Source organism: Oryza glaberrima, chromosome 4 (genome assembly GCF_000147395.1).
Source record: "Oryza glaberrima chromosome 4, OglaRS2, whole genome shotgun sequence".
Lineage (NCBI taxonomy): Eukaryota > Viridiplantae > Streptophyta > Magnoliopsida > Poales > Poaceae > Oryza > Oryza glaberrima.
In genome coordinates, this window is record NC_068329.1 from 29,318,930 (window position 1) to 29,339,899 (window position 20,970).

Genomic DNA, 20,970 nt, shown 5'->3' on the forward strand with positions numbered 1-20,970 from the left:
TATGGTTATCTGAAGTAAACGCGAGCTGACTTAAACAGTTGACAGTAAAAGTCGCCTAGTAAAATACATACTGCTATGAAGAGGGAGCAGTATTCATTCATCTTCCTGTTTCCACGCAATAAATCACCGCTCAATTATCTTCCCCTCGCATCTTTCATCCATTATTAATACTCCCCCCTACGGTACAGTACCACTGTCGCTGTGAACAGAACTATTGCACTCCAAGCAATTCTCAACCATCCAGATCCTTTTGCAGGAACTCTATGGACAGTAGACATGAGCTCTCTCGCTGCCGATCAGATCCTTGAACAGTCTGCAGCGACCGATGTTTCCCTGTTTTTTTTTCTCTTGCAGGAATTTCACTGTGTTGTCACAAGCCGGGGTGCTGCCTGGCTAGTTTGTTGTACTGCCGTTAATAACATGGCAAGGGACAGTAGTACTACAGTAAGCTTCCTGTCGTTGGCTAAACCAAGATGTGTTTGATTAACAACAAAAGGGGTTGGCTGTTGCCTAATGCACGCACTGCCTGTACAGATTTATTTAAGCTACCAATAGTACAGCATCTTCTTGCAGCGTTAAAACTGCTACAGGATTTTTCTAGTCGGCGCCCTGAACTTTCATCAGGGATGGTGCTCACGTGCAGGCAAAGGGCAGGCAGCCATGCTGGCTGCCGTAATTCTGAACTGATCCAACGTATGGCCAATTTGGCCATGGATGGATTGGATGCTTGGCTGCTTGCTCGTTCTGGAGTTCTGACCTGTAATGTCATTTTCTTAATCCTTTCTTTTTCTCCCCAAATTTTGTTTTCCTGCCAATGTCAGTGTCAATCCCGGATTGGAGTAGAACCGGCACTCGATCATAGTTCCATACTCTTGTCTTGCATTCTGCATTGCCATGTGTGTCAGATTTCTTGTTCATTCTGAAGAAAGTAGCTTTATGAGCAGTAAGACACTGTCCCATTCAGTCCAGAACACAGTACGGTGAATCTGTGAATCTCTTGCACGAAACAACTGCAAGAACGGGCAGTACAGGATAAGTTGATAATATGATCTGAAAAGTGATTAGGAGAGTGTACAACCAATCATGTTTTGAACTAAGCTTGAAGAAACAATAATCCGATTGGTACAGGTTGGGTTGAATCTGCTACAGTTTTATTCAGGTATGCTTGTCCTCGTGTTCGACCTGATGGGTACTGAACTATCTACCTAGATGCCTACACATATAAACAAATTACAGAGATTACACGAGGAGGAAGAAGTGCATGCAATGCAATGAAAATGGACATGAAAGCTTACAGCTAGCTAAACCAGGATGTTGTCACATAATTATGAATTGAAAGGAACATGACATAGGCAGTGTTAGATACTTAATATACTTGGATACATACTAGTATATCATTTCCATACCTACGCAGCTTGGTGGTGTGAGTGTGACGCTCACCGGCCATTGCTGAAGACTGCACTTGAACTACCAGCTAGTGTGCATTTTAATTCCTGGGGCTGCATTCTTAATAATTCAGTACGATTGCCTTTTCGTCTCTCTATATAACTTTAGTTAAAATGCTCTTTAAAGAAAAAGGATAACTTTAAAATGGACTTCACACTCTGAAGTCTGAATATTTCTTTCTGGCAACGAAGTCTGAATGTTTGTTGTGCCTGGTCTGCCGTACTGGCCGTTCGGTGAAACATGCACATAAACAGCGATTGCATAACAGTATACAGTAGCATTATGCTCCTCCTTTTTTCATCAGCTTTAAAAATTGTTAATGATGGCCGATTAAGCCACATGTAATTATAATTACCGCGTAACAGGTGGCTACTTAATTATCAGCTCATGAGGTTAATCATTTCCTGACGCTAAATCGGCAATAGCGACGTATAGGTTGCAGTTAGGTGGAGTCCTTTTCTTTCGCGGCGTTTAAGTATTGATTAGCACCTGCTTTATGTAGTTTAATCGTCAGTGGATGGAGTAGTAGTTGCAACGTTGTCGTTTACACTAGAAGCCATCCGTGCCCAGCCAAATTAAGCACGAATGCATGCATGCTTTCAGCTCAAGCGAAACAGAGCGAATCACAGCCTCTCCTGTGAGACTGTGACTGAATCTCTGGGTTGTTACTTGTTCAAAGTTACAACGGTGACTGTACTGTAAGCTACTCCTAAAAGCTGGAGGGAAGTGAACAAGCAAAGCAATGGCAGGTGATGAAAGGCTGAAAGCATCTGCAGGCATGCGTTGCCCGGGCGTGAATTCTGTCAGAAAGGTAATATAAAGTTTTGGAGACGATTTCACAATAATTCATGTGGTCAGGGGAGTAATCATGATCATAGGAGAGGTTCCATTCAACTAACAGAAAAGGCAGAGCGGAATCTGCACTACTTTCTTCAGCACTTTGTGGTTGTTCCTCCTTTTGCCGGTCTCTGCAATTTGCATCCGGGTATGATTTGCTACTGTTGTTTGCTTTGCTCCGTACTACTGTCTACTGGTAGTAGTTCACTGCTCCACTCTTCACATGCAGACATGCTCTGATTGATCTGGCACATGCATCAAATTGGAAAAGAAGAAATGGCATGCACAAATGACCAAGATGCGTGCTGGTAGTACACAAGAAACCAAAGAATTTGGGTCTTCATAGTTAATACCGGGCCTAGTTAACTAGCAGTTTTGCAAAGTTTCTAGCTCAACCAACTGGTAGTCTTTCGGACCTCGGATCATGCTCTCTATGATTTGTTTTTGAAAAGAATGGAATGATGAAAGCTTAATCTTCAATCCACCATTTTGGTCCAGTTTCATTTCATGCAGTCCGACCAAAAATGGCAACTGAAGATTTGATCAAACATGATTGCACATTGATCTGTGTCATAAAATAAGACACTAGCACTAGCTAAAACGAATGCAGGATTGAGTCCTTTGCTTAGAAGCGACATCAGAGATGACACTCACTCAGTTCATTACAAGAAATTGCCCATAATCGGTGCTTCTGATAAAAATATCCATGGCTTCCTTTGCTGAATCAGTTATGTTTGTACAGATTTTCAAGGAGCACAAGCGCTAGCTACTGGATTTTCTCTAATTTGTCTCTACTAACACTAGGTGCACTTGCATTAATTTGTTGCTAGTAACACTGATACCTATCGATTCAACCAAAAAACGTACCATGTGACAGCATCTATAGCACCAAGACCAGTTGTGCTATGAACTTATAAGCTAACAATCTGAATTAGTATCAGTATTAAATCAGATAATTGCACCTAACTAACTAGATTTTTGGTCATAGTACATATGAGAACTTCTGCATTGTGACGCCGAACGACCAAAACAACCAATTCTCCAAATGAATGTGCTCCATTTGTTCCAGCGACAGTCCACCTGCACAACAATGGAGGACACCAATCATTTGGGGTCCTAGTACGCCCCATGCAAATGCCATAACAAACTTCTTTTGACTTAATGGGCACCTCAGGCCAAACCTCCAGTTATGCACAAACAGTTCCCCTAGTTTGGCTGTCCCATAGAAGAATTGAAGGTTTTCAGTTCACGTTTCATGTTCTTCTTTTGTTCGACATCTCATTGTAATCAGTTGACGTTACACAATTTGGGGCCATTCCATAATTGTAGTACCTTGACTTGCAGAGAGATATATCAGAAGATCCTATAGGAGAGATTTTTGTCAGTAAGCAGACAATGGTAGAACGCTACAGGAAGCAATGTCAAGAATATAGAGCAACGATTCACCCTTGTAACTATCATACATTTCAAACTGAAGACAGAAAATTTTAGCAGCAGAAATATGATTAGTTTGCTAACACCACATGGTTCTACCAGCAAAAACTGGTGCTTCTAAGTTTTAACAAGTAATAACAATTCTCCCACATGGTTCACAACTCAAGGCCAGCAGAAAAACGTTCTGCAGAGAAACGAAGCTATCCCAGCTGTGCTTTTCAGACCAGGAAAGGCTCTTTGCTTTGGTTTCAAACAATGGCAAGAAAAGGTCACAGCTACATGCAACTGTAGTACTAGTGATCAATGCTCATGAACAGATGCTTAAAGCAGAGGAATGGAAGATTCCTCCCTCCAGAAATCCGGCACATGGGTTGTTGTCTTTGTTTTTATTTTATGAAAATGAAACAAGAACAGGTTAGGTTAGTCAAACGTCGGCGTATGGGAATCGGACATCTCCTCTGCTGAGAGGGCACCTCCCACTGTTTTTTTTCACAAGTCACAAAGGTCAGTAGGAATCAGGGAGCTAGCAGTTGGAGGCTTGGAGCAGAGCCCAGTCAATTAGATTTGGTTTGGTCAGATTATGACACAGACTCTTCAATTTCCAATTTGATACTAGCATGGAAATCAAGCTGAAAACTATGTGTATGCTGCTACTAACACGCAAAAGCTAGCATCCTAGCACATGGCATATGAAGCATATGCAACGCAATGCCGTGGAATCTGTTCAAAGGGAAAGAGCACTTACGATAGAGTAGTTTGTTCAATCAGAAGGTGACAGAAAGTTTCAGTCTTTCAGGTGCTTCCTGCAAATGCTGCAGTGGAAAGGGGAGGCACATCAACTTCTCATCTACTGTTGAGCTGAAATAGCCGCCTGATCTAAATTTCAAGTACGAAATGATCATACCTTGCATAAGTAGACTGGTAGTTGCATGCCATGCGCGGTTTGTTCAGCTATGCAACAGACACCGAAAGCTGAGCCTCCATTTCGAACGAGAAATTCTCACACGAATTCAACCGTTTACTGCAAATTTCAATACAACCAAGTTAAAAGAACACCAAAACAATCGTTATTTATTTCTCATTTCTGATTGCTTTGCTTATTGATGAAGCTGATCAGGTGTATGATTTAGCATTTGATACAATGTTCAGAACAGACAAGTGAAGACCAATCAACCAACCACGTGCAGTCAAAGCTTCTGAATCTCCTGCACAAACCGCTCCAGATCCTCGTAGGAGCTCCCACCGCTCCTCACCGCGATCGCGGCATCGGCGGCGAGCTCCTTGGCGCGCGCCCGGGCGCCGCTCCCCTTCTCCCCGACCGCGTCGGCCAGCACGGCCGCGAGCTCGCCGGCGTCGGGCGCGACGCCGGCCCCGCCCGCGCACGCGCGCAGCGCCACGCCCGCGTCCTCCACGAGCAGCCGCGCGTTCACGAACTGGTCGGCCGCCATGGGCCACGCCAGCATCGGCACCCCGGCGGCCACCGCCTCCAGCACCGAGTTCCAGCCGCAGTGCGTCATGAACCACCCCACCGCCGCGTGCCGCAGCGCCGCCACCTGCGGCGCCCACCCGCGCACCACCATCCCGCGCGCCGCCGCCGCCGCCCGCGCCTCGAACCCTTCAGGGACCACGCCGTCGCCGCTCACGACCCACACGAACGGGACGGCGCTCCGCTCCAGCGCCTCTGCCAGTGCCGCCGCCATGGCCGGCGTCAGCACCGCCTGGCTACCAAAGCACACGTACACGACCGAACCTTCCGGGAAGGCGTCCAGCCACGCGCTGAGATCGCCGGCTGCGACGGCCGCTTCCCCACCGCGCTCGCCGGCGGCGTCCGTGTCCGGCGCCACCGGGCCCACCGCCCACACGCGCTTGAACCCCAGGTCCTCCAGCGGCGCGTCCAGGTACCTCCCCTCGAGTGCCGGGAAGGTGTTCGACACGAATCCCCAGCCCTCCAGATTCCAGAGACAATTCTGCTTCAGCGACTCGCCGACCTGCTCTTCTACGAGGCCTTCTATGTAGGCCTTGTACAACATGGAGATCTCTCTCCACTCAAACGCCGGCTCGCCGGGGATCGCCGGGAACGCGACCGGAAACCCATCGTCGCACCCCACGGGCCGCTTCACCAAGCGGCGAAAGAGCGAGTGCGGCACGGCGGTGCCGAGCACGCCGGAGGGCGTGAAGACGACCCTCGGGACGCCGATCTCGGCGGCGAGAGGTTGCGTCCACCCGCAGAAGAAGTCGGATACGACGGCGACGACGGGGTGCGCGGGCTGCGACCTGGCCCACGCGAGGATGGGGCGGTGGAGCGCGGCGAGCGCGTGGATGAACACGGGGATGTAGACGGGAGGGCAGTTCATCGTGTTCTCGAGGCCGGCAGGGAGGGAAGGGTGGGAGGGGAAGGGGAGGACGAGCGGGCGGACGGAGTCGGGGTGCGCGGCGAGGAGAGGGGCGAGCTGGGCGGCGTTGCCCGGCGTGGTGACGACGGTGAGGCGGAGCCCCCGCGCCGCGAGGAGCGCGGCGAGGTCGTAGAGCGGCAGCGCGTGGCCCTGCGCCGGGAAGGGGACAAGGAGGACGTGAGGCGTGGCGGTCGGCGGCGCCATTGCTGCGGTGGTGAGGAACGGAGGCGGCGTCGGCGGCGAGCTCCTGATTTATACCGTACAGTTAAGAATTTTTTAAATTTTATTAAAATATTTAAAACTATTTTTTTAAAAGTTTTACAAATCTGACCTCTCATGCCCTGTGAAAGGGCGGATGGCGTCCCGTTCTCCTCACTCATCGGCCATGTTTTACAAACGGCTTAACAATGTATTTTTTAAAATAAATTTCTACAGGAAAATTGTTTTAAAAATTCACACTAACCCACTTTTTAAGTGTTTTTACCTAATGCTTAACCAATTGTGCACTGATCTAATATTTCATTTTTGGTGCGAAAGGTGAGAGTTTCCAACCCGCGGTCGGTCACCTTGCAGATAGCCCTTTTACCGGCCTCCCAAAGGGCTAGGCCGTCTGCAAAACAATCGGGTCTAACCAGTTTACAGGCAGTCACTTGTCGCCGATGGGTAGATTTGTAAAACACTGAAAAAAATATTGTTAAATATTTTAATAAGTAAACTTAAAACTGAAAAAAGTTTCTAGTTAGTGGGATCGGAATGGGCTGGGCCTGAGAAGACTACTACATGGGCCGGTGGTTCGGCCCAGAAGAAATCAGGTAGCCGACGAGTCATCCACAGCGACGGCGAGTGGCCACCGGCCGTTCTACATCTCGCGCGCGGCCTCCGGTCGTCGTCGCGACTCCGCTGCCGCCGTCGCCCGGCGCCGCCGGTGATCCCGCTCATGTGCTAGTAGAAGGCGTTCGGAGCTCTTTGGGAGTGTCGCACGCATGGAGATGACCAGAAGCCTTACGCTCGCGCCGCTCCCGGCGACGCTCCGGCCGGCATCCGCGGCCTGTCGCCGGCGGCGGAGGCGGCGAGGGCTTCCCTTCGGTGCACTCTTCTCACCATCGCCTCCTTCGAACGTATGTTTCTTCCTCCCCCAGCTAATTCTGTTCCCTGCTTGAATGATTCAGTAGTTCGCAATTCTTCTTCAGCAGCAGCAGCAGGAAATGCACATCAGGGCGCTGCAGCCGCGGCAGGATTGGGTGGGGGAGTGGGTCCGGAGCAACGACACGCTAGTCCGCGGCCTGCCCATCCTCGTCGGCGGCGCCTCCCTGCTCGCCGTCCTCCTCAACCGTGCGGTTTCCGGCATTGCAGCTGTCGCCGACGCCTCCAGGTCATCCTGTGGGTGCAGAGCCACCCCAAGAAATGCCCCCATTTTGCGCTCGTCTTGGATTGGATTTATGATTACTGACCAATTGGTTAATTTGATCTTCATCTCAATAGTTCGCAGTCAAGGGCTGACATACTGACTCTTGCTCTCTCCGTAACTGATATTCTTGCTGGCCTTGTTTGGTTGTCCATCCGGCCGAAATCCATTTCTCCTGTGAGTTTTTTATCCTTTGCAGCATATTACTGTAGTAAATTTTTTACACTAATTCCTCATTTTGAAATGATCTTAGGTTGTTCCTCGAGGTGTCGAGTGCAAACGGGTAGGAACGGGTGTATTGGACTCGGCTCTTCGTGAACTACTTTGGTAACCATTTTACTGATACACTTCCTGCTTATTTCAATCTTAAGATCTTATTTTAATTCATAGAGATCATGGAAGCTCAAATAATGAAATATTATTACTTAAAAACCTCGCTAGGTGTTCCATACCGTGATTCTATATAATTACTAGTGCTATGATCTTCCATGAACATAACTAAACAAATCTTTCAGTTTTATGCATACACAATCCCATCCATGTACTTCATGTCAAGGAAATTATGTTGTGAGGCTGGCTGTGACTTCAACTTCTCACAAATAGGACATGGGATTCCCTTACAACTGCAACTTGTTGCAAATCCTTGGTTGTTGTGTATGGAGGTAATTGTGTTCTTCAAATTGGGGTTGCTGCTGGCTCTCCAGAGGATGGTAATGCAGTTATGGTGGATGCACAGAAGTTCATGCAAGGTTCCCTTTATAGAAGTGCCATGGAATCCAAGAAGCGTGAGTGTCTTTTGTTACTTATAAAGTTCTTTTTTTCTGTTTGATTTCATTCAGAAATTTCACTTTGGTCTTCTTGCAGAATCTTACCTAGCAAATCTTGCCTTATATCCTGGAAGGACTGAACTACCATTCTTGCCAGCTAACACGCAGGTACTAAAAAATTCTTTCATCTTAGAGAAATTACATGTAAGCACGCATTGGTGTGTTTGTCAACTTGTTATACTTCACGAAAGCTGATCATACCATCTTTAAACTAGGAAACTCCAGAATGCATCCTCTCTTTTGTTTCATTGAAAAAGAAGGGGGAAATCTTATTAAGTCTAAAGATGACTGCATTCAACATTCAGATGAATTAATTGTATGAATGTTTAAAACCAAAGCTTTTGATATCTTCCCTGATATACAGGCCCTAATATTGCAACCAATTGGTGATAAAGGAATTGCAGTTATTGGTGGTGACACTATAAGGGGGTTCACTAATCTTGATCAGGTGCTATTTCTAATCTACAGCCTCCTAACATATATAGTACCACGTTTTGTTTTGGGTGATTCGCACAGATAATACAGAGAAAAACAATCTATATGTGTAAGCTAAAGATCACAGTTTTTAAAAACAAACACAAGCCAAAACTAGGTCAACTAACATGCTTAACATTGGTTTTATGCTCACTTTTGCTGAAGCATACAATCTCTACGGTGTGTGTTTGCATTGGAGCATTTGAAGTATTGACGGGGAGATCTTGCATTATTTGCATTGCAGCTACAGTATTGCTTTTGAGAGCACAAAAGACCGAATGTAATGAAAAGCCTGTTGATTGTAGGTTGCACACTTGCACTGTTTTAAATTCAGTATGACGGTTACTGTAAAAAAAAAAATCAGTATGACAGTAGAGAGACAACCATTATCCTGTTGATTTTCCTTGCAGGCATGGATTGCAATGATAGCAGATAAACTGGATGCTACATTGTCAAAGTCGTAAGAACGCGTAGTTTGTTGGATATTGTTTGTATCTTGCAATTGGCCAAACTGTCACGAGAGATGATCATCTGTCACTGTACATGTTCAAGTTACAGGTAGAGTTTGCAAAACCAACGGATAAAACAGTACAGGGCTGGGGTTGACCAATTGTTTTAAGCCAGGCTGTATGATTAGGCTTGATTAAGTTTGACCAGCATGAATTGATTACAATGTTAGTTACTTCTTGTAACCAGTCACTGTTGGCTGAATGAATCACATTACTGATGCTTTCATTTGTAAGATCTCATCACATTTCAAAGAGTTTGCAGTGAATTTACGTTAAGAATATACTCCTGGACCCTCTCTAATACTCGTGATCAACAGTCGATAAAATGGAGGAATAAAATGAGCCCTAACAACTTTCTACAGTTAATGCCTAGCAATCTAAAGCGCACAAACCGCTGAACAAGAAGAGCGTCTAGAGATCAAAATTGTTCCTCTCATGACTCATGGTGAGATCAAAACTGCTCCTAGCCGAATGGTCTCAACATCCTTCTCCAGCTTCATTCATCCAATCTCTCTGCATCTCAAAATCATCCCTCCAAAGATCTTCATTCAGCCACTGATATCTTTGCTTTCTTCTTCTCATGCTTTTTACCAGTTTTTCGCTTTTTTTGCTTATCCCCATCATTATCTTCTTTTGTTGGTTCTACATGCTCGGTAGGTGGCGGTCTCTTGTTTGAAAGTTCTGACTTGTTTAGTTGAGCGCCATACGCCATCTTTCGTACATAGAAGCTTGCCACATCCCCATTGTCGCGTTTCAGCAGCACATTTTTTTGAAGTCGCCCGCTAGAGTCCTGTGTGTTTCAGCATAGTATAGAACTGAGAAATTTAACAGCACATTGATGCAATTCAACCAATCAAATGATAAGCACAAGGGCAAAACCCAATTAGTGGAAAATCAAATGGTATAACGTACCTTGGCCTCTTGGCCATCCAGTTCATCAAATGCCTTCTCTACCTCATCTCTGTCTCCAAATGAAATACATGTAGAATAATAATCACCCCGAACCCTTGAATCAATCTATTGAGAAGGAAATAAAACCATTAGACTATAAAAGTACATGTGTATTGAGCTAATCATAATTAGTATGCAAAAACCTTCTCATCAATACTGGGATTTCCAGAAAATAATTTGAGCAGCTCCTGACAAGGCAGGTAGACTGGAATTTTGTGAGCAAGCAACTTCATCATATCAGATTCAGGTACCTAAGAAATGGAAATAAACAAGTCAGTTGGCAACTCCCTAACAATGCTGAGGTTTAAGATAATTGTTTACTCTTACACTATCTCTTGCAATTTCAATGGGATCATTAAATCCATGCTTAAGCTTGGCGAGAACTAGATTCATCGCGGCTTCTGCATCCTTCAAGCAGTTATGTGGCTCCCCTTCTTCTCGAACAGCATAGCCCAAAACAGACTAGAAGCACAAAAATCAACAAAAAAATTTCAGCATGCATAGATTCAGAGCATGGGGTTCTTCAGGCCTTGTATGCATTGTTTTTCTTAAGCAGAACATCATTCATAAGGAAACAAGGCTACGAGTAAATAAGATGCTATGCAGTATCCCTTTAACTGTACCTTGCACAGGCTGTTTAAAGAGGCTGATGCAGTAGTAGGCAAATTTGCATACTTAAAGATGTATGCTGTATCAATAACCCGAGAGTAGTCAAACTTAAGAGCTGCAAACGAATCAACAAAATGATAAAAGCTGAGTTACATACTGAGTAACAAAATAAAGCCTGCCAATAAACATGATGGATGCATAGAATGACTATATCAAATAGATTGGACCGCATTAATCACAGATTACCATGTAAATCTTTTGATAGGCTATGACCAATCAAGATCTTTCCTTTGGACAAGAGCTTCTTCAACGATTTCTAGGGAAGGAAAGGAACAATATAACTTTTGCAAGATTAAATCAAACCAAATACATAAAGAATTTGTAGAAGCATACCTGAACATCAACTAATGAGCATGTGACTCCTTTTAAATCCTTCTTAGACAAACCAGTAATGCTTGTCCTATAGTCTGCAACAGCTTTTAAGGGGTTTACAAGTTCATCTAACTTCACCTGAAAAAGAATGAATTTAGTGTGGTCTAAGAAGAAAGATGGAAAATTATGGCATGATTAATGATTACAAGTCAAAGGACATTGCATCAAATATACATGTGTCTAATGTTTAAAAGATTTGGCATAAACTTTATCTAACCAGCATTAAAACATGTTTTTTTGTTGAAATTATGTAGTGTTAGGAAAGTTCTGCTTGTTGAGGCACGCAGCAGAAGACAATTCAATGCGTCCAAATATAATACCTCTAGATTGCTGTTGACAACACATACTCGGACCAAGGCTTCTGTACCATCATGGCAAAGGACCATCTCACAGTCAATTGCCAACATAGTTGACTTCATAAAATTGGTAATTTTGCCTTCACGCAGCACTTTCCATCCCTGTCAACATGTCAGTAAATCTGGAGTTATAGAAAACCATAGACATCTCTAATCTTCGCAATGGGTGACATGAAGTCAGAGAAATTCTCCTGTATTAAACACTACTGAAGTACAGTAGATAGACAATACTCCCTACATGTTTTTGTTAACATTTAATACAGCGGTAGAAGTGCGGGCGGAAAAGAATAAAATCATACACTTTGAATTAATGAAAGAACAATTCAGCTTGTACCTCTTTGTAAGATGGGAAATTATAATTTTTCCTGTACTCCGGGTGTTCTGCTGTCAGTTGAACAAGCTTCTGCATTTTGCAGAATATACATCAAAACAATTGTTAACCAAGTTTTGACACCTTTGTCTTGGTTATAACCAGAACAATCCAGAAACTACACAATCATGAGATAGCATAAATAATACCAGCTGAGGAGAAATCTTGTCAGGAAATTCCTTCAGGAACTGCTCAAAAGCACTTCGTTCGTTCAGACGCCTTATCAATTTTCCGAAGTACTGTAATCAAAAAGGAGAAAGACACAAATTGTCAGTATCTCTACTCAAAGAGAAATTTAAGGATGCCTGACGAAATTCGTGGAACGAAACCCATCGAACTGAATCAAAATACCACCTTCTGGAAATCTTTGGAGAAGGTTAGCAGGAAAGCAAGCAGCACATCCTTGGACCGCTTCTTGGGGTCACTCACGGAAGCTCCGAACTTCTTGTCGTTCCGAGCCAAGAAATCCTTCCATCCCCCCTCGGCGCCCTTGAGCCCGTTCTTCTGGGTGAACCTGACGATCTCAACGAGCACCTGACAACGAACACAGCAACGCAGAATCAGGGGAGAAGAACTCACGCCAGGTTTCCGCTTGCTGCTGCCTTACTTTTACCTCCTTCTCGGCGCCGGCGAGCCGCTTGCCCATTAGACGACCACGTGGAAACAAGCAAGGAAGAGCAGGGGAAGGGAGTAGGAAGCAAGGGGACCGCGGGTTGCGGCGGCCGCTCGTTCTCGTGGGCGGCGGCGGCGGCGGCGGCGGCGGTCGGGAAGTGGCGGCACGGAGAAAACCGCCGGAAAAAAATAAAATAAAACCCTTCTCTTTGCTGCCGCAAGCGAAGATCGGTGGGTAAGTAGAAAATACGGCCCAGCACGTTAACTGGGCCGCTTTGGCTAAATTTGTGAAATCGATCAGTGGGTTCAGCCCACATAAGGTCCATGTAGTAAATGAGATTTTCTTCTTTAAAAGCCTATCTTTTTATGTAAAACAGGTCCATATAGTTAGGTCTGCAAATTAATTAAGTTATTATTAGTATATGAAAAAAGGCCAAATGGCCCCGAGTGACAATCTTTATATTTGTTGATTTTAGTATTATATCCACTGAGTTAGCAAAATGGGATCGAATTGGTTAGTTTAATGCAGTGATCCAATGCAAATTGAGTTCACGTTCCGGCCGATCCATTTCTTTCGCGTGTCGATTGCTTCGAACCGGCTGAAATGAATCGACGAGTCAGCATTCTAGGGAGGTCGGAAGCAGGCAGGCTGCAGGCATACGCGTTGAACTGAGCTGGCCTCCAAAACCTAACCTAGTAATAGTAAGATCATCGATGACGCCATGGACCTGATCAGATCGCACAACCCAAAAGCTGAGGCGTATCTGGAGTCTGGAGCCCAGCATTCTCGCAATCTCGCCCGTGCCAATCGCCTAATCCACGCGTGCACTTGCATTTCTTAATGCGATTGATATCCATCCTGTCATGGCCAGGTTCTTCGTAGCTTAGCTGCTCGTGTCAACGCTGACATTGTCACAGTTCAAAGTCAGACACACGCTCAATTACACAGCCAGTACACAAATCAAACCTTCCATCTGACATAGTAGCAAAAAAACAAGTACTGTATGCTGTACTACGAGCATGCGTGGCAATCTGGTTTGGATGGGTGCTGACAATCTGAAGCATATCCCTGACGTGTCACAGCCAAGTAAGTGCCAGCCTCATCGCAAATTAGCAGAGCGATCGGCTTGTCCGTGCTCGATCCCGTGTCGCAAAACGCGATTACTTTGTCTGACGAAGTGAGTGTTACCTCCAGCTTATTAGCCTTATCTCCGGCTTTGCTATTGGTCAACACGATGAGGTAGCATGCTCAGCTCCAACCAAATGGCGGCACAAAGAAATAATTTAACGACTCGTGCACGCGCATTATATTTCTTACTCGTGCCGATAACTACGTTGATGCATGCTAATGCTTGTATGTGACGTATTCTTCCCCGGTTATAGCATGTGTGTCCATGCGAAGGTACGTGTTTGGTTCATATGTAACTGATCGATTATCCATCACCGGTTAATTAAGCATAACTGCAAAAATAAAGGGATTGGGAAATAACATGCCCAAAGATATTTCTCTCGGCCACAGTTACACGGTGGTTGCTTTTTTTTTCCCCTCCAAACAGTGAAAAAGACCGATACTATTTGCAGACTATGACTTGCAAGGAACAAAAGATAAATGAGAAAAGAATATCTTTTCGGTTAAGATTTTTAACGGCAACTAAAACGATATTCAATAGTATATGATTAATTGAGTATAATTTATTATAAATTTGAAAGATGAATTTGTTTATCTTTTTAAAAAGAAATTTCTATATAGAAAGTTTTTGTAAAAAAAAACATCATTCAGCAGCTTGAAAAACGTGCTCGCTTGAAACGAGGAATTTACTAAGTCCAAAAATCAAATAGAACACAACTTGAGGCCCCCTTTGATTCAAAGGAAATTCATAGAAATTTTAAAGGATTTCATTCCTATAGGAATTTTTTCTATATAGCCCTTTGAATCAAAGCAATGAATTCTCTGTAATCCCATGAAATTCCTATGGAATGTCTCTTCCCATGCAAGTTTTGGAGGAAATTTAGCATGAGGTTCTACCTCATGTTAAGAATCCTTTGAGTCTTTATCTCTCCTTAAATTCCTGTGTTTTTCCTGCGGCTCAATCAAACGGTCATTCCTATATTTTTCATGTGTTTTGCAATCCTCTGTTTTACACTTGTATTCCTGTCAGAATTCTATGTTTTTCCTATTCCTCTGTTTTTTCATTCCTATGATTCAAAGGGACCCTGATTGTTTAATATCGTGAATGGGCTGTTCGTACTCCTTCTCTCTCAAAGTAAAAGCATTTCTAGAATGGAATTGCCAAATCACGTTTGACAGAAAAATACAGTTAAAAATCTTGTAAATTTCTGATCTTCAAATTCACTTCACAGCATGTGTCAAGCCTCCTCCTCGACATCGACAAATTCTGGCGATAGGAGATGGCCTGACGAGTTAAGGTTTAGGTTGGCGTTGGGGTTAGGGTGAGAGGGGAGTAAGGAGGAGGAGGAAGAGATGGTCGTGAGAAGCAACAACTATTGATTAGCTTAATTAATTAGATGATCTTCAAAAAAATATTGGAGGGGTCCTAGCCTCTGCATGTTCCCCTGTTTTTGCCTTAGCACTGCTCAAGTCGCGAGATAGATAGTGGGTGATAGATCAGCGTTGACAGCAACTCAGCAAGGGTAAAACTAATCTACCAGTTAGGAGGCAGGGACGGTGTGGTTGCAACTGGAACACGTTCCCGCCCTGTCCTGAAAGCCATACGGTAGTATGGTAGTACTCTAGTACTCTCTCCGTAAAAAAGAAAAAAATAAACAAACCCTATATTTATGTGTCAACGTTTAACTGTTTGTCTTATATGAATTTTTTTATAATTAATATTCTCATTGCTGTTAGATGATAAAATATGATTAATACTTTATATGTGATTTGTTTTTTTAATTTTTTATATATTTTTTAAATAAGACGGACAGACAAACGTCGGACTCGTCTTTTTTGGAGGGAGGGAGTAGATCGTTTAAACGTTTGAGGTTTCAGCTGGCTGGTAGCTAGAGAGTCGAGGACGGGGACTGGCAGAGCGACGAGCACAGCTAGCGGAGGTTGAGTTATGGCTGGGTTGGACGAGCGGGCCATCGAGTCGCAAAAGTAGCGGACGTACGTACGGGGTGGATCTGGGAGGATCTTGGCACTGGGGCACAAGACCTTCTTGGGGAGCCGTGCGTGCAGGTCATCAGGTCAGGTCCACCAACGACGCCGGCCCGCCTTGTCCGACGCGAAAAGTGGGGGAATCCACCGCGCCGCGCGGCCCCCCGGCCGACCACAACTGGAGGGAAACGGACGGCCGTTGCTTGGTTGGTTTCTGACGCCTCTGCCTCTGCTTCCTGCTCGCCTGCGCCCCCGCGTCATGTGCGGTCGAAAAGCGCGGCTTGCCTGCTGCCTCGTCGTCCTCCTCGTGCATCCCGATGCTCACGGCCGCCATGGCTTTCAGCGCTCGGTACACTTTCGCATGAGATGGAGTCGTGGAGGCCCAGGTGTGTACACCGAGCAATTCTACACAAACTTCAATCGCGATTTCTAAAAACCTGTGTAACAACATGGTTAACATGGAGAATTAAGCAGGGGACCTTTGTCTGCTTGAGTTAAGGTCTTTGTACTTTGTTCCCCGTTTCTTGCCTTCAAAAATGGCTTGCTATGGCTGGTGAAATTCCGGGGGACACCAGCCGCATGACAAATTGACAATAGGTAGAGGGACAAACAACTCAAAACAAGTCGGCCATTGTTATATAGCTCGTGTATACCCTAAGAGTAGGTACAATAGCATACTATTAGCCGGCTATAAATATATTTTAATAAACTAAAAGATGAGAGAGAAGAGCAGCGGGCTACAGATCTGTAGCCAGCTGCAGCGCAGACTCCAAGACGCAATGTGCGTATGACATGTGGGACCATATATTAATTACATATAAAAAGCAACTATTGTATGAATTAGCTATTAAATTGGTTATAGATAAATTGGAGCTAGTAGTGGACTATACGCTCTAATCTCTATAGTCAAATCAACCATTTTTCTATGCAGCCTGCACTTTGTAGCAGTGTGCAATTTGCAAATAGACAATGGCAGTACTACCACTAGTACTGGAATGAATCTGCGTGAGAGTCAGTGTTCAATGCACACTCCACTCGACAGCCGTTTCAAAACTTGCATATTCCTCCAGTTAGCTTACATACATGCGCGCGCATACGTGTGGAACCAACTCAGCCTAGTACGTTTCCTTATTTCTTAATCCAACCAGATCAGATTAAATAATCTTCTCCATGCTAGCTGCTCGGCGCCAAGGCGGCTGTCTGTCTTGTCTTTCCTCCCTAATTTGATTCATTGATTCTTAGCTCCAGATAATTAGGATCTGTCTGTCTGCCATTCGTGTGTGGTGCTGCACGAGTACTTGAGTGGTAATTGCTACTCTCGCTTTCCATTGCACTTGCAAAGTTACTGTGATGAAAAGGAAGGGTTTAACCCAAGTAAATTTTGGTTTTAATCTCTGGCTCATCGAGTGCTCAAAAGCTTTGCATCCGACTGGCCTCTCGGCTCATGAAGTGCCCGGCAGGGCTGCGCGTGGCGGCCCGTCCATCGGGAGGGAGTGATGGGGAGCCACACGTCAGCCTCAGCATACAGTTCCCCGGGCCCACATGGCAGCGACCGGCACAGTGACGCCGGAGAAGAGGACCTAGTGCCACGAATCTGCATCTGGCTGCTTCCTCTCACGTGCGTATACCAGCTGGTAGTACTCCTACTACGTACTGTACTGTTGCATAGGCCCTGTTGAGATTCAAATTTTTTTCTTCAAACTTCTAACTTTTACATCACATCGAACTTTTCTACATATAAACTTCTAACTTTTCCGTCACATTATTTCAATTTCTTCAAACTTTTAATTTTGCCGTGGAATTAAACACAGCCTAAGCTTCTCTCTCTTTTTTTTCTTTTGATATTCATGGCTACCGCACTCGAGTACAGAGCAGTTTGTTGATGGAGTCCAAAGATTCGGATCTTGGAGGGACCCTGAAGACGACAGCTTTTGCCTCCGTTTCAACATCAGATTCCAAGATGCACATTGGCAGAGATAGATGCCGGTCCAGGACGCAACGATCGAATCAAGGCTCGCCACAAACAAAGGATTCCAGCAGGATAAGCAGTGGTCCAGCCCCGGGGGTTGATAGTGGCTCTTCGAAATTGCTCACGTCTTCTGAGAAAAAGAGTGAAATTGCTCCAGAAAATGGCCGATCCATTTTGAAAGTGCAATAGTGTCAAAACTCAGGTCTGTGACTTGATTGCATGAGAACAGTAGTGTTAGTGCAAGCGAAATAACTAAAATGAATATATGTAGAGACATGCTTATGTGCAACTTTTTAATCTCAGCCACTGATGATCTTTAATTTCCGTGCAACTTTTTTTTCGAGCACATAAGCACATCTCGTGTATGTATTAACTTCGAAACCCGATAAATAAATCTTTATATTGTCACTTTTGTGGAATAGTATGCGCTTACTGTTGTATGGTGATGACATGTAGGTTTGAGGTTTTCAACTACAGTGGCAGTCACTCTATAAATGTCAGTGTCTTGTGGAAAATGAACGTGTCTCGGAACTTCTAAATTTTTTAGGGTTGTTCAGATTGATGCCATTTTCAATCATACTATTTTTGGTAAAGTTACCAAAAAAATCTACGTTTAATTTGTTGCTAAAATTTTGGTAAAATTTATTTTGGCTACAATCTAAACATGCCCTTTACTCCCTCCGTCCCAAAAAAAAAAAGACAAACCCTGGTTTCCGTGTCCAACGTTTGACCGTCCGTCTTATTTGAAAAAATTAAAAAGAGAAGTCACACATAAAACATTAATCATGTTTTATCATCTAACAATAATGAAAATACGAATTATAAAAAAAATTCATATAAGACGGATAGTCAAAGTTGTACACGGAAACTCAGGGTTTGTCTTTTTTTTTTTAGGACGGAGAGAGTATGTCATATGTGTGTTGCTTGTTGGAGAGAACTGATACCAGCATCCACTCCTTTGGGACGCAGGTGAAAATACGAGGCATCTCTCACTGTCCCTGATCAGGACATACACCTGGATTTAAATGGTTATTAGATCAGATTTAACATGCAACATGCACACATATTCAAAAATAAAACTAAAAAGACGAAAGGGCACTAAACGCATCCTTTATGTGGGACAGGCCAATTACTATCATGCTGGAGATGGAAAGCAACGGATTACAGTTTTAACTCATAGTGTGCCTAACTTTGACATGAATTTGCGGGTATTTTATCCTACGCGTTAACCCCTAGCCAGTAAAATCTGCTAAGTGCTAACGTAATCCTTGAGGACAGGATATTCTGAGAGTTTTCAAGGAAAGTACGATGCTAATGTCACCAATACGTGGAATATTCATAGTAAACTAAACTACTATTGGTAGTGGAATCCTGAAGATTCACTTAATAATGCTCATGGAATGACATCATTCGTGGAAAGAAACTAGACATGATCGCGCAGTATCCTTCCTTTCAGGTTTGGAGGGATTGCAGTAGCTAATTTCATTTTGCTGACTAACCTTGACTAAAAGAGTTATTTAATTTGTAAAGCACAATTGAAGTACTGAAAGATTGCAATTTGGAGTATTGAAAGTTCAGAGCGCACCAGCGAGGTCTGAATTGTAAACACCTTTTCATTACCCCCTTTTTTTTTAGGAAAAGCACTAGCGAGGTGTCACGTCTACACTTAGCGTAGCAGAAGCGTTCACTGTAATTGCGATGAAAAGTTGACAGGCCACGTTAATTCTGCTTGCTCCAATCGATCAGGAAATGCGCTATTGTGCATGTCACGTCCTTGGTTGGATCGAAAAAATGCAAGTGCGTCACCGATTCGTTTGGTCTGAAACTATATTTTGCTTCCGAGGAGGAGATTAAAACGAATCTGGGAAGAACATGTTCTTGTTTATGCCTCGTTCCACCGGATCAGCTACTATTGTTCGTCCAAAAAGAATGCAAGTAGCAGATTAATTACAATCCACGCCCTTAAGAATTCGATCAAAATCACGCACGTAATTACTCTGCAGTTTCCACGGAATCCTTGTTTACACTTTCCTCATTGTGACAGATACGAATCAGGGTGCTAAAATTAAACCCGAGATTACAGCGGAGTATATTCCGAAGAACAGGAATCTTCTGAGTTTACTCCAGATATAAGCATTTATTCCTTGCCTTTAAAGGCCTGATATCTCACAGAATCCATTAGTTTCATTTTGAGAGTGGAACGGCTGCCATTTGTAAACAACCTTCCACAATATTTCGCTGTGTACTAGTACTATACTACTATACACAGAAATCTAATATGCGTCACAAACATGAAAGAACTGGCAGAAAAATATACACCTCCCACTTTCCTTGCAAAACTGTAGGATATCCAAATGCATCGCGAATCGCAGCAAACCGAGAAATCCCACGGGAAACTATTTTAATCCATCGAGAGAATATCCCCTCGTTCTTTGCATGTCACTCAAATGGTCATGAAAAAATTTGAAAAAAAAATGAGAATGTGTATTACCATGTGATATAACACTCTACAAACATACAAGTTCAAATTCAACTTCTACATCTCGTAACGAAAGAAACAAATTAAACCGCAGCTAGTTAACGTATATTTAGAGTCAAATTTGTTTTTTTTATTGTGAGATGTAGAAGTTAATTTTTTTACTTGCCTGTTTGTAGAGTGATATATCACATGTTAATATATTTTTTTAAATTTTTTAAATTTTTTTCATAACCATTTAAGTGACAGCCAAGCAACGAGAGGATATCCCTCCGAGGGATCAAAATCCTCTTCCGAAATACCACCCAAATTTCATTCCTGCTGAAGGAACTAGAAGCTTTATAACCGCGATAAAAAATACAAGCGACAGCGATTTAGGCCGTAGAATCCCACGCGACCCAAGGAGATTAGTCTAATTAACAAGTGCAGATTCCCTAGCATCTCGTGTTGTGTTTAACTGCGTGAGTGCGCATCCGCCCCTGATTCCCAACTTGCGCCTGCTTGTCTGGATTCCACAGAATCACGCCTCGGATCTTCTGCGCCAACGCCGCCCCCCTTCCCAAAAGAAAGAAAAACAAACAAACAACGGCGTTGGCTACAGTTGGGTGTCGCCCAGCCTGGCTCGAAAACACACACGCGACGCGGTCGCGGTCACGCACAAAATACACGACCCATGCGGTGCCCCCTCCCGGACTCGAGATCTCCATAACCAACCCAGCGGCGGAAACCCCTCACGTCCGACCCCTATAAATACC

At 44.1% G+C, this 20,970-nt stretch overlaps 3 protein-coding genes across 14 annotated transcripts; 1 reads left to right on the plus strand and 2 right to left on the minus strand.

Annotated features, from left to right (window-relative positions):
• Window positions 1–2,706: 2,706 nt before the first annotated feature.
• LOC127770987 (flavonol 3-O-glucosyltransferase UGT89B1-like) lies at window positions 2,707–6,855 on the minus strand. 3 transcript variants are annotated; one of them, XM_052296752.1, is made up of 5 exons: window positions 4,896–6,855; window positions 4,622–4,738; window positions 4,463–4,529; window positions 3,465–3,646; window positions 2,707–3,363 (listed from the first exon to the last, which is right to left on the minus strand). In XM_052296752.1, exon 1 carries the CDS (start codon window positions 6,312–6,314, stop codon window positions 4,905–4,907), a length of 1,410 nt encoding a protein of 469 aa, XP_052152712.1. In that variant the 5' UTR covers window positions 6,315–6,855; the 3' UTR covers window positions 2,707–3,363; window positions 3,465–3,646; window positions 4,463–4,529; window positions 4,622–4,738; window positions 4,896–4,904. The 3 variants fall into 3 exon arrangements, with proteins under 3 accessions (XP_052152712.1, XP_052152711.1, XP_052152710.1); XM_052296751.1 differs by having other exon boundaries at window positions 3,453–3,646; XM_052296750.1 differs by having other exon boundaries at window positions 2,707–3,646.
• Window positions 6,856–6,902: 47 nt separating this feature from the next.
• LOC127770990 (protein COFACTOR ASSEMBLY OF COMPLEX C SUBUNIT B CCB4, chloroplastic) lies at window positions 6,903–9,374 on the plus strand. 10 transcript variants are annotated; one of them, XM_052296757.1, is made up of 9 exons: window positions 6,903–7,228; window positions 7,301–7,482; window positions 7,593–7,692; window positions 7,769–7,842; window positions 8,119–8,300; window positions 8,380–8,450; window positions 8,707–8,790; window positions 8,982–9,117; window positions 9,227–9,368. In XM_052296757.1, exons 1-9 carry the CDS (start codon window positions 7,094–7,096, stop codon window positions 9,250–9,252), a joined length of 990 nt encoding a protein of 329 aa, XP_052152717.1. In that variant the 5' UTR covers window positions 6,903–7,093; the 3' UTR covers window positions 9,253–9,368. The 10 variants fall into 10 exon arrangements, with proteins under 10 accessions (XP_052152717.1, XP_052152723.1, XP_052152718.1 ...); XM_052296763.1 differs by having other exon boundaries at window positions 9,061–9,117; XM_052296758.1 differs by having other exon boundaries at window positions 8,982–9,121; window positions 9,227–9,367.
• A 234-nt stretch (window positions 9,375–9,608) lies between these two features.
• Window positions 9,609–12,852, minus strand: LOC127770988 (small RNA degrading nuclease 1-like). The gene is made up of 12 exons (XM_052296753.1): window positions 12,657–12,852; window positions 12,398–12,577; window positions 12,193–12,282; window positions 12,008–12,076; window positions 11,638–11,775; window positions 11,279–11,395; window positions 11,132–11,201; window positions 10,900–11,000; window positions 10,604–10,738; window positions 10,420–10,527; window positions 10,238–10,342; window positions 9,609–10,115 (listed from the first exon to the last, which is right to left on the minus strand). The coding sequence occupies exons 1-12, from the start codon at window positions 12,687–12,689 to the stop codon at window positions 9,870–9,872; spliced, it is 1,392 nt and encodes a 463-aa protein (XP_052152713.1). The 5' UTR covers window positions 12,690–12,852; the 3' UTR covers window positions 9,609–9,869.
• Window positions 12,853–20,970: the final 8,118 nt, after the last annotated feature.